Source organism: Trichosurus vulpecula, chromosome 7 (assembly GCF_011100635.1).
Source record: "Trichosurus vulpecula isolate mTriVul1 chromosome 7, mTriVul1.pri, whole genome shotgun sequence".
Lineage (NCBI taxonomy): Eukaryota > Metazoa > Chordata > Mammalia > Diprotodontia > Phalangeridae > Trichosurus > Trichosurus vulpecula.
Genome location: NC_050579.1, coordinates 71,950,934 through 71,964,748, shown reverse-complemented (window position 1 = coordinate 71,964,748; position 13,815 = coordinate 71,950,934). Strand labels below are relative to the sequence as shown.

General features: G+C 37.6%; 1 protein-coding gene across 5 annotated transcripts in view; it reads left to right on the top strand.

The window, feature by feature from the left end:
- Positions 1 to 13,815, top strand: part of CDC14A (cell division cycle 14A) — a 245,106-nt gene that overhangs the window by 196,824 nt on the left and 34,467 nt on the right. For all 5 annotated transcript variants that reach the window (XM_036768493.1, XM_036768495.1, XM_036768494.1 and 2 more), the window contains exons 11-12: positions 2,615 to 2,774; positions 9,694 to 9,809. In XM_036768493.1, the coding sequence (XP_036624388.1) occupies positions 2,615 to 2,774; positions 9,694 to 9,809 (276 nt within the window). The remainder of the gene's footprint in view (positions 1 to 2,614; positions 2,775 to 9,693; positions 9,810 to 13,815) is intronic.

Sequence of the window (13,815 nt, the reverse complement as noted above, 5' to 3'; positions counted from 1 at the left end):
AATGGGCTCTGATGCCTAGTACCCTTCAGAAGCGGGGGAGCAGCAAGGAGGGTGCTGCTGCTCCTTATGCAGAAGGCCCAGTGTTGGTCTTGCTGGGCTCGCTGACATGCCACTTCCTCATGGCCTCCTGAGCCAGGTTACAGGTGATTGTGCCATGAGCAACCTGGAAAGTTCCTGAGTGCTCTGGGGATTCCGATACAGTTGTCGTGAATGGATGACTCGACTTCCCAAAGAAGAAGCTTGCCCACCGGTGCCCTGGGTTTGATTTGAGAAAGCCAGGATGGTGGGGGATCACTTCCCCAGAGTACTCAGCAATTCCACAGGAGCCATTGCTGGAAGTGGATTGCTGCCATGTTGCTTGTTCTTCTTATGATGACGTAAATTTTAGTGGCAGCTCCCGAGCAGCCCCTGTCAGGGCTGAGGCGGATGATCACAGGTGACCTGGCTGGGGGGAAGGGGGAGCTAGGCCACAGAGCCCATTTGTAAAGGAGGTTACTGGAGGATACTCCACGACAACGAAAATGTGAGAGTTCTTTGGGTTTCCAAGTGTTATTTTCTAATGATATATTTTTCTTTGTAATAAATATATAGTATTTTAGCTTTATTATGGTTTAAATAGGCTTTTGTAAATGAACCTAGGAAGCTAAAAACCACTTATAAGTTTTTTTTTTTCTGAATGGAAAATAAAATATTTTCTGGATTCCAAATCATCAACTTAGAAATGAACTTTTACAATGCTACCCACTTGTTGATTATGCACCACTTGAAATTTTATTAGGCTTCTTTTCGTTAATTGTTTGACTGGTCGCAGCCAGTACTATGTTAAGTTTTAATGAACGATCCAAAGATTCAAATAGTTCCATGTAAGCTTTGAGGTCCTAGACAGCTCCTTTTTTAAAAAATGTTTAAATTAAATTTTGTTTTTTAATTAACAAAATTTCTTTTTTCTCTTCTTCCTCCTTTGCCCACCACTGAAAAAAACCTAATAACAAATATGCACAGTCGATCAAAACAAATTCTTACATGGGCTATGTCCCCAAAATATGTCTCATTCTATACCTTTAATCCATCACTTCTACATTAGGAGGTAGGTATACGCATGCTTTATCATCAGTCCTCTGGAATTCTGCCTGGTCCTTGGGTTGATCAGAGTTCTTAAGGCTTTCAAGGTTGCTTGTTTTTATAGTCTCATCTTTTATGCAGGCCCCAATCCATGTCATTCAGTTCAGTTCAACAAGTCTTTAATAAGTGCCTACAGGGCCTACAGGCACTGTGCCGAGCACTAGAGATATAAAAAGACAAAATGAAATAATTTGTGTTCTCTCATGATTAAACATGCCACCCCCTCCTGCCAGTGAAATGGACTTAAAATGCAGGGCAAGATATGCGTTTTTGGATGTGGTCAATATGAGAATTTGTTGGCTGGACTATGCAGGTTTGTTATGAGGGTTTTATTTTTCATTTTTTAAATTGTTCAATGAGAGAGAACATGGGAAGGAGAGATATGTGCTTAAGAAAGAAATGATTTTTAAAAATTAAAATAAAATGAAGATGATTTCTCAGGGCCCTTCTAGCTCTAAAGATAGAGTAGAAGCATTTTCATCACCTAAAGCTTAAAAATAGTAATACCAGCAACAGAAAATCAATGTATTGTTTTTAGATTTAAAGGGTGTAGTATTTACTTTCTGATCATGCCATGGAAATTGATTATTACTCATGATGAACCATAGACCATTTCAAAACAAACCAACCAACCTTAATCTGATTCTTTATACTAATTAGCCTTACCCTTGGTAATGTGACCCAGTATTAATCCAAAATTATCACTGGGCTTATTCTTCCAAAGTTCTCTTCATCTTGAAGAACAATTATAGTAGCCTTTAGTTTATCTAAGAAAAAGCTTATAAAAGAATTTTGGGTACGTATTTTCTCCCCTGAAGGAAAATAAAACCCTAATTGAGGCCAAAAAGATCTGGGCCTTTGTGATTGGTGTCTTTTCCATGCACAGTTAATAATTAAATATATATTTTTTGAGGTGTAATGTCAGTATTCAGTTCTTTACTGTTTATTTTGTACAGTACTGTTTTTGGTACCTGTGAAATATAGTTTAGATTTTTATTTTCTCATTTTAAGAAATAAATGATATTGTTGGCTCTTCTGTTCTGGGGGCAGTGAAAATTGTCTTAAAATCTGTTAATTTGTTATTCTCTCTCCTGGGTCAACAGTTATTCTAAAAGATAGATAAAAATACAGATTAATGAAACATTTTTTCAGTGAAAGTTCTGATTAAAACTGAGGTTGCTTTGATTAGTACACAAAATACTCACCTCTTTATGGTCACAACTGCCATGGAAATAATTTTGTGCCATAGGTAGCCTGCCAGTCTTATAATTTGAAAAGTATATTTTAATGTGAAATATTTAAAAATCTTAGATCTTGGCTTTCAGAAAATAAGTGATATTTTCTTAAATCTAAAAATTTTGATTGTGGTCCATCTAATTTGTTTCCTTTTTGTAAATATTTATTTCCCTTGATAGGATCTCATTTGCTAGCCAATAATAAGTTTCTGATGACTATATTTTATTCTAAAAATTGTTTATTTTACTCTGAACAGAAAGCAAGCAGTATTGTGGGTTCAAGGAGACATTTATCGTTCCAAACTGAAAAACAGACCATCCAGCGAAGGAAGTATAAATAAGATTCTGTCTGGTTTGGATGAACTGTCAATTGGTGGAAGCTATTCCAAATTACAAACATTGGACAGATATGGAGAGGTAAGTCATCTGTAGGACTATTCATGTATCTCTTCTCTTTGGTATTTCGTTACTGTTTTACAAATATAATATGATAGGACCTAAAGATATCATAGCACTGAATTTTAATGGATGAAGTCCAGTATTTAAGTTAAATTAATGAACTTAATTAAAACCAGGAAAGATACTTCATACTTTCAAACAGAAACTACAATAAGAAGTCAAAGAATAAAGGACCGTGTAATTTTGTGAATAATAGCTAGTTCATTCACAAAGTGCTTTAAGTTTGCAAAGTGATTTGCATGCATGACCTCATTTGGTCCTCACAACAACCCTGTGAGGTGAGTGATATTATTTCCAGCATTTTACAGAGGAGGAAATGAAGGCTGAGAAAGGTTAAGTGACTTGCCCATAGGCACACGGCTATCAGATGTCAGATGCAGGATTTGAACCGAGGTCTTCTCTAAGTCCTGCACTCTATCCCCTGCATCACCTAGGTGCCTCTTTGAATATGAACCAAGAAGGAAGGCTTCGTTGAAAGGAGGAAGTGAAGAGGCAAAAACAGGAATTTAAAAGCTCTGTAATTGACAATGGTGGAAGTTGAAAGTAAAATAGACCATGAGGAAAAGTTAAAAAGCATAATGTAAACTACAAGTGACATTTTAAAAGACCCCACTTCATGCTGTATTCCCAGAGTAAAATCAGAGTTAGTTATCATGCCTGATAAGTCAGGAAATGACCTGCTTGAAAAATGAAGATCAATCATTGATTTATAGAATGTTAAATCTTAGATTTCTGCTGGCAAAAAGTGAAGAGGAATTAAGCCTCTTACTGAGAGCAAAAGAAGAAAGTGTAAAAGCCGGTTTGAAACTACACACACACACACACACACACACACACACACACACACACACCCCCAAAAAAACAAAAAAGATCTTGGCAACTAGTCCCATCACTTCCTGGCAAGGAGAAGAAGTGGAAGCAGTGTTAGATTCCATATTCTTGGGCTCAGAGATTACTGCAGATGGCAGCTGCAGCCATGAGATTAAAAGACACTTGCTCCTTGGAAGGAAAGCTACGGCAGATCTGGACAGCACACTAAGAGGCAGAGAAATGACCTGGCTGACAAAGGTCTGCATAATCAAAGCTATGGTTTTGCCAGTGGCAGTGTATGGCTGTGAGAGAAGACTTTTGAGAGTTCCTTGGACAGCTAGGAGATCAAATCAGTCAATACTTGAAGAAATTAATTCAGGCCATTCACTGAAAGGTCAAATACTGAAGCTGAAGCTTAAATACCCTGGCCATATCATAAGAAGACAGGACTCACTGGGAAAAACATTGATGTTGGGAAAGTTTGAAGGCAAAAGAAAAGGGGATGGCAGAGAATGAGATGTATGTATAGAGAGTATCATGGGAACAATGAACATGAAGTTGGACAAACTTTGAGAGATAGTGAAGAAGAATAAGAAATCTTAGAGATCTTGTATTACAACCCCTCATTCTGCAGAGAAGGAAACTAAGTCCCAGGGAAATTAAGTGACATAAGATGACACATCTAGTTAATTGAAGAGCCAGAGCTAGAACTTTTGCCTCCCAGTCCAAAGCTTTTTCCATGGCTGCCTCCATATACTCAAAGTAAAGATGAACTGTCTTCTTCAGTGTTTTTATGTTAAGGTGATATAAGCTAAAAGTGGTAAAGGTCCTCCTGGAATGAGCTCGTCTATTTAGGAATTGAAGATTCAAATCTCATTAGATAGAAATTTATTAGAAATCCATACTAGAGATGAAAGTAATATGTTGAAAGGATTAACAAAATGGAATAGTAAATGCATTGTCATTATCTTGGGCCAGAAGAATTTTCTCAGAAATGAATTTCCTCAGGAAAGGCCACCAGATTGTGAATCAGTCAGCTGATCAATCAGTCAGCTTGGGCTTGGGAGGGATTGGAAGAGGAGGGAGGGATTGGAAGAGGATGAATTTTCTTCATAACAAAGAAAGCAAAAATTTTAAATGAAAAAAATTTCAATCCTGCATCATGTTTCTAGGATAATCCAGTATTGAATATATCTGAATATGTTTGAATATTCTGTCCTGAAATAAATTTAAATTCTAGTTTTAATGTGATACTGTGATTCCTAGCTAGAATTGAATATCCTTTGGCTATATTGTAGGCACATCAATTAAATTCAAACAAAATTATCTTAAATAGGAATTTAATGTCCAAAATACTTAATTGTAAGTAAGTCAGCAAACATTTATTAAACCACCATCATGTGCTTGACCTTATTGCAAATAAACTTTTGAGAGACAAAGTTCTGGGTATGATTTATCAGTTTATTAACACAGCCAGCAAATCACCAATAAATCAATGTCCTACATCTCTCTGATGATTAAAGACCCCCAAGTGAGCATTCCAGGTCATCTTAAATCTAGGTGTCTTCCTTCTGACAGTACATCTTTGGGATTTCCCATGATGAGTGAAAGGCAGTCCTGATTGGTGGACATTGAATGAGTGGGCTAATAAGTCTGTACTCATCCAGATTACTTCATCATTAGGAGGAGGAGAATAGCTGGGAATGTGGCCTGGTCACAGGATTCATGCCACCTCTAGCAATCTGAGCTAGGAAAACCATCCTAATCAGGATCTCTCTGGCTTAGTTTTCCCTTTGTAGATCGGTTATCTGGAACTTATTAGAGAGCAAAGAGTCATCCTTTGGTAGCTGGGACTTGGCTCAAGCTGTCTTTTGTTTATGGGATAAACAAATTGAGGGTCCCTACCCAGGCAGAAGTCTTTGGGTTTGTAACAGCAACCACACTGCCATACCCAGGATGGCTGCTAGCACAGGTTCTTAGATCTGCTTTACTGGGAAAGATAGCTGTTTAAGGGATCAACAATCTTTAATTACATTCACTACTTCAGGGGAAAAGTCAGCACCCCGAACTTCAGAGAAAATAGAAGCAGAGAAATAAAGACCAACAGACAGGACTCTGCCGTCTGAATCAAAGCAATATTGCTGTACACTTTACATACATCACTGGATCAAGAGAGCCTTTACCTCCGAGCAGTTGGGGAACTCTGAACATATGGCCACTCAGAGTCTCGACCAAGGAATCACAAGGTCCTTCACATAAGCAAGCCCCCAAAGCAAAATCTCACCTTAGAGTAGAGATACACTTCTCAGATCCAGAAGGCATCACAATCCTCATGACTCAGTGCCTAATTAGAATTTAGTGAAAGGTGTGAGCCTTCCTAAAAGCAGGCTTCCCTTAAGCAAGCTTCCCTTAATGGGCTCCATATAAAATCTTCCCATTCCATTAACATTACAGGGGACTGGGAGTCATTGCATTCCTCAGCTAGAATGGGGGAGGTATCTTTTGAGCTAGGCTAAGAGATGGAGATTTTGACAGAAAAGGGAATGATATGGATTAATATTAATAATTAAATGATATAGCATTTAAATTAATTTTCCCCAACACTGAATAGTGCTCTAGATACAAAGAAAAGCAAAAACAGATCCTGCCCTTGAGGAGATTACAATCTAATGGGAAAGACACCGTGCAAACAACCATATATTGTGTACAAAGAAGATATGTACAGGATATACTGGAGATAATCTCAGGAGAAAGGCACTAAGATTAAGAGGGGACCAGGAAAGGCTTTCTATAGAAGATGAGATTTTAGCTGAGATGTGAAGGAAGCCAGGAGGTGGATTATGAGGCAAAAGAAGGTTCCAGGCATGAGAGAAAGCCAGTGAAAATGCACCGAGTTAGGAGATAGAATATCTTGTGGGAGGATCAGGAAGGAGAGACCAGTGTCACTGGATCATGGAATACATGGCAAGAGAGAGGGTAAGGCGCAAGAAGCCTGGAAAGGCAGGAAGGAACCAGGTTATGAAGAGCCTTATGAACCAGAGGATTTTATGTTGGACCTTTTTATTATTTTCCTTATTGTGCTGATTAAGCCCTTCACAGGATGGATTAAAACCATGTAGTTTTGAATAAAGACATCTGAAGATACAAATGTATTTTTTCAGTGATTGAGAAAAAATGATTAGCATGAAGCAATATAGAACTTTCTAAATCCTAAATTGCATTAAATTAGTCTCTGATAACTTGGGAAATTACTGTTTTTACTTTTTTGAGGACTTCAGATTTGCCAAGATTCTGTTTTTTAAAAAATGGCTTTTATTTTTGTGGAAGATCAATTTATAACTGGACAAGGGATTGGTACAATATTAGTAGAGTGTAAAGTATCTGAATAATTAATGTGTGCATCTCTTCAGATGACTTCTTTTTCATTGTACCCTTTCCCTCCCTGTTGTCTTCTTTCTCTTCCTTCTTCCCTTCTCCCTCTTTCCTCTACTCTTACTAAGAAAATAGTTTTTTTTTCCTTTTACAAGTGTCTATTATAATTGCCTAAATGGAGGAGGGAGGCTGGGGAAAGAAATCAAAATCATTATAAGTCAGCACTTACTGTGGGTAAAATTTCAAATGTGACCGTTCAGCAGTGCTGTGGTGTTTGAGCCTGGAGAGAGAGTGTGGAACTTTAGGATGGCATTATGGTTATGGTTTTGTGGTATAGTACAAATAAGCATATGGGATGTTAGAACCCTTGATAGCTTGAAATATCACTTCATGTGGCCAAATGCTGTTACAGTTTAGTAAAGACCTGTTGCTTACTGTCCACCGGTGTAGGCTTCAGGAGCTCCATCCTATTAGGGGTTCTTGATATGTGTTAAATTTGTTGGTTGCTTCTTCTTGCTTCATGGTCCTCTTTTACTTTCTCTGCTGTGCTCAAATGCCATCTTCTCTAAGAGGATTCTTTTCATCTTCATAGTTACTACTCCTCCTTTTCTTCCCTCTCCTGAATTGGCTTTATTTGGAATATTTTTATACTTAATCTATGTATGTGTTATTTTCTGACTGAGAAAACAAATTTTGGTATAAAGCCAATCTCTATATAAAGAAAGGAAGGGGAGTTGAGTTATCAAAATACCAAAAGGCCTACTTTATTTATAAAGTGTCATGAAACTGTTATTGCAAAGACCAAGGAGACCACTTTTAGAAGTGGGATAATGGATGGCTTGTAACAGCAAAACAAAAACTGCCTCTAAAGCATTTCTTTCTTGAAAGTCTTATTTCATATCTTCTTAAAGTTCTCAAGGATTTGTCTTTAAACCATGCTGTAGGTTCCTAACTCTGTTTTTGACACTCTTCTTAGCAGTGTATAATCATGGAGATAAAAGGGATATTTAGAGGTAATTTGGCTCAGCTCCTTGTTTTCAGACATTAGTTTAATTAACTATTTCATCTGAGAACAGATAGTTACTCTTATTTTTAAAGTACTCTAGTGATGTTGAGTGTACAAGGTTTTATTCCTGAAGAGGTATTTATGTGTGAAATTCAATCTACACGTAATGTGATATTTTTGTAAATACACACACACACACACATATATATGTATGTTTTATTCCTTGTTCAGCAACATTTTCCAGTTCTCTTTCCCTCATTTGTTTCTTCTCTTTTTTCCCTCTTTACACACATTATTCCAGGCAAGTTATTGGCGTAATCATGCATTTAAGCTGGTATGATATTCTAATGACCACTGGATAGCAAAGCTAGAAGGGGTTTTAGAGAGCATCTGGTTCCCTTGTTTTATAAATGAAACTGAAGTCTGCAGAATGACTTATTTTAGGTTACAAAGCAAATCAGTGGCAGAGCCAGGATTAGAACTCAGGTTGCACCACTCCCAAATTGGTGTTCTTTCCGTTAAAAAGTCGTATCCATGCAGCATATGACTCATATATCTCATTCTTTTCTTCTTTTTATAAATTTTCCTGAGCTATTTCTTTATATTTCTATTGCTTTCTCTTCCATTATTTTCAGTGCCCCAATTTATATTTGATGCCATAGTTTGGTTTTATTTCCATCACAGGGACGTGTTTGACTAATTAACTCTAAACTTTAAATTGACTTAAACATCATGCATGAGAACCAGCATATAGTGGGTTAAAAGGTCACTGGACCTTTCAGAAAGTCCAAAAGAAGACCTGGGTTTAGGTTCTGCCTTTCATATGTACTAGCTGTATGTGACCCTGGACGATTCACTCAACTGAAGTACAACTCAGTTTCAGAATAGATGCTGACCTACATTGGTAAAGGGAGTTTCCTCACCCAGATCCTTTAGAGAAGAGATTATTCAGCTTCTTTTTAAGAATAACGTTTTTAAATGTATAAAAATGCATAGGATTACAAAGAAGCTAATTATATTAAATATATAGAATGCAGTTATCAAAATATATAACAGCCAGGTTCATGGACCCCAGGTTAAGAACTCCTGCCTTGTAGGTTATATGTTTATTCATTATTCTTAAAAGGGCTCCATATTCTTTAGTGGGGGTGAAGTCCCTTCGCCAAAGGGACCCATAACACAAAAGAAAGTGAAGAATAGGTAGGATCTCATGACCTAAACTTTTCTATACTAGATGTATGTTTAGTTCCCAAGAATGAAATTTTGAAGATAGAAACAGAAGAAGATAGGAAGAAGAAGAAAGTGGGGAGTAGTCTAAAGAGATAGATGTGGATGCTCAGGGAGCTTAGGTTTTTAAAAGACACGTCCAAACAATGGAATAAAGGGGAGGTGGTAGAGGATGCCATGTCAAACTGAATGTTCTACAGGCATCTCATCTTCATCATGCCCAAAATACAGCAAATAAGTCCTGGACACTTTCCTCTGTTTTCTTTATTCATTTCTCATTACACACAGGTGTGTGTTTCTCTGCTTTTGAATTTGATGCTTATATGTCCTGGCAATAAGTATACAGATGATATAGCTGACATTTTTTTAGGACTTTGCCATTATATTAGAGGACATTGTAAGAAGCAAAATTACTGTGGATGGTTGTTATATAAATCTTAATCAAAAAAATTTTTTTTCCAGGGAAGTACCGATGATGATGGGGATTTGGAAATTAAAAACACCATGACGCAGGGAGACAAACTTCGTGCCTTAAAAAATCAGAGACAGCCACGCTCTTCAACAGCTAGTGTACTTAGGTAAGTTAATTGGATTGCCTCTGCGTGTGCTTAATTCAGAATGAGTTTCCTTTGTACACACACACACACACACACACACACACACACACACACATATATACACACAGGATTTTCTCCATATGTCCTTTAAATAATCTAATCCGCTGCTAATTTTTTAAACTGTTATAATTTCTTCATTTTTCATTTGAGTTCATTCATCTTTTTTTGTTATGGACAACATTTAAGACATTTGTGTAACTACATTTTGCTGAAATGAGTATACAACAGTATTCCCTTCTGTTTGCTGCCAAGTCCTCCATCATTTTTTCCCAGCTTAACTTCTGCTTCTGCGTGATATCAAGGACCTGGAAAAGCACATGAGATATACATGCCTACAAAGTTTAAACCTTCCTGGTTTTGAAATTGGAAGTTATTTTAAAATTCCCTCAATTGGACCTGATTTCTGAACCCTCGACTTTAAATCTACCATTAATTTAACAAACATTGGGGTGAGGAAAGATAGAGGCAGTGAAAGCACAGAGAAATTTTATAAATCTCTTCAAGGGGTCTCCATTTTTCTGTCCTGCGTGGTGACAAACTCTTCCACTAAAGGAATGACATGAGTAATGACCACGAAGGAGTGGTCAGAAAGGTAGGATAAGAGCCAAGAGAGAGCAGTGGCATAGATGATGATGAGGCCTCCCAGGGAAAGAGTGTAGTGAGAATAGGTTAGAGGGCTCAGGATAGAGCCTTGGGGTATCCCCAAAGGCTCAGTGAGGGAGACTTGAGAAGTGGCCACATAAGATAAGAATGAAGAATGAGCAGTGTCACCAGGCCCCCGGAAGGAGAGAGCGTCTAGCATGAGAGCATAGTAAGGTGTTAGAGGAATGCACATTGAGAAAAGGCCATTAGGTTTGCAATTAAGAGTTTCAGTTGAGAACTGAAACTGGCAGCCAAATGGCGAAGGGCAGAGAAATGAATGAGAAGAGAGGAAGTGGACACACTCTGTATCCAGTTTTATTTTTTTTCTAGAAGCTTGGCTGTGAGGATGGTAATTTGAGTGGCTGCTAGATTTTAGGGGGGATTTTTTCAGAAGGGGGGAGATTTTTGCATCCCACTTTGCTCCCTCGTTAGCCTTGGACACGGTTGACTTACCTTCTCATACTGAACGCTCTCCCCTCTCTGGGTTTTGGTGACATTGATCTCTCTGGGTTCTCGCCATACCTTTCTGAGCACTCTCAGGTGTTGTTTTCTGGCTCACCATCCGTATCACATCTCCTGATTGTAGGTGCTGTTCTGGGTCCTCTTAGCCTCTCTCTCGATTCCTCATTAACTCCCATGGGTTTTCTTGTCATCTTTATGACTCCTGAATCTTTACACCTGACCCTAATCTCTTCTGAGCTCCAATTACACATCTTCATTTTCCTGTTGGTTATTTCATGGTCCTCTATGTCCAAAACAGAACTCATCATATTTTTCCTCCAAACACCCATTCTTCTTCCACACTTCCCAGTTCTGGCAAGGGGATCACAATCGTTCCAGGTACCCAGATTCACAACCTCAGCATTATCCCAGGCACCTCACTCTTCCTTACCCCACGTTTTTGCCAGATCTTGTCACTGCTACCTCCACATCTCTTCTATCATTCCTGCTTCTCCCTACTCACAAGGTCCCTGCTCTACTCCTGGCCTTCTTCATGTGTCCCCTAGACTATTACAGTTACCTCCTAACTGTTCTCCCCTTTCCACATCTTCCACATAGCTGCCAAAGTGATTTTCCTAATGTGCAGGTGTAACCATGACACTCGCCTACTCACTCAAACACTAATGGCTTCTTTTCGCCTGTAGCATAAAATATAAGTTCCTCCATTTATCAACCTGACCCCAGACTACTTTTCCCACCTTATTATGTAGTACTCCCCTTCCTGCACTCTACACGGTCCATCCCAACATGCGTTCTTGCTATACTTTGTACATCATGCTATGTCTCCCAGATCCACACCTTTGCACTTACTGTTCTGTATTTCCCAGAATGTGTACTCTTATCTCATCTCATTTTGTTTCCTTCAAAACTCTGTTCAAGCACCACTTTCAACATGAAGCCTTTCTTGATCCCCTCAACTGCTAGCTCCCCCTCTCCCGGATGACTACATAATATATAGAAACATATATTTTATGCATAATATATAGAGACTTTTTATCATATGCATTATATATACATATATTATGTATGCATATTTGTGAACATGCTGTTTTCCTTGATTGAATGTAAATTCTGTGAAGATAAAGACTGTTTAATTTTGTATCCACAGTAGCTATCTCACAGGACCTTATGCATAGTAGGCACTATTTAAATGCTTATTAATTGGTTGGTGGACATTTTCCATGGGCGGCTGAATGAATTACATCTCTATTATAGGAGCAGAAAAATTCCTTCACCAAATGTTGTGGTAATGGATCCACACTAAAAAGTTGGCTTTCTAAGGGTCCCCTAGTGAAAAAGAAATCAAACTGAAGTTGGCTTTTGGTTAGATTAGACCTGTGATTTGTGAGATAGTCTTTACTGCTAGTGTGAGAGATAAAGGAGGGGCAATGGCACTTTCCTGAAGTAGGATAGTAAACTGTACTTAGTAACAATTAATTTCTACCTTTGAGCTACCACCATGATTTACAGCCAGAATAAAAGGAGCCTAAAGTTAATTTTGTAATCATAAGTTCATTTTTTATCTACCCCTTTTTACTAACCACGTCTTTTCCTTGAGCTGCTATTATACATGGCTTAAATTGGAACATATCTATCCATATATCCCATATATGTTGTATATATGTAAAGACATATAGTTATTTATATATTTAAGCTGTGAACCTTTTTGGAAAGTAAGCTAAAGCAAAAAACCATAATCAATTGCACCGATTTTTAAAAGCCCAAGACATATGGTTTGTTTCTTTGTATTCCTTTTCTTGTCCTAGTTTAGTTTTTTAGTACTCAAAAATTGGCCTTGTTTTCTTGAGAATCTATTTTCTTTTCAACTTTACCATAAAATGAGGGTTTCTTTGGTTCAATGAAACTACAACACAACTCTTTCTGATGTTGAGTCTATATTTTTTTTTATTTAAAATTTTCTTTTTTATTGTCAACTTAAGTTTGACAGTATAACAACAAATAACATTTCATTATACAAAAACAAGATTGTATATTGAATAGTGGACTTATCTTCAGTTTGTCCTTTTAAAAATGTATATTAAATTTAAAACAGTACTAAACTATCTTGCTCTTCTGTGTTCCTACTGAACATGCTTCTGCTGTTTTCTGTGTATTTTTAAATGTTTCACTGACATTCTTCTTTTTTAAAATCACTATCACTAGCCGTCAAGTTCTCTCCCCGCTCCCACCCCCCAAGTTAAGCCCTTTCATAACAAATAAGTATAGACAAGCAAAACAAAATTTCACATTGGTTGTACTTGAAATGTTTGTCTCGTTCTGTGCCTTCTCTGTTAGGAGATGGAAAGATTCTTCTGAAATCTTTTATCAGTCTCTAAGGTCATGAGTGATTTTATTGATCAGAATTCTGAAATCTTTTACAGTTGTTATACTTTATATAATTGGAGTCATTATGTAAATAATTCTCCTAGTTCCACCTCACTTCAGTCTGCATCATTTCTTACATATTGGGGCAGCTGGTGGAACAGTGGATAGAATTCTGGGCCTGGGGTTAGGAATACCTCAATTAAAATCTAGCCTCAGACACTTGCTAGCCTCGTGACCCTGGGCAAGTCACTTAACTTCCATTTGTCTCAGTTTTCATATCTGTAAAATAAGGATATAATAGCACCTATCTCACAGGATTGTTATGAAGATCAAATGAAATAATTTTTTAAAAAAGTGCTTAGCACAGGGGTGGAAAACCTGCTGCCTCAAGGCCACATGTAGCCTCTAGGTCCTCAAGTGCGGCCCTTTGACTGAATCCAAACTTCACAAAGTCAAAGAGTTTTGTGAATTTGGGGATAAAGTACCAAATTAAGACCCA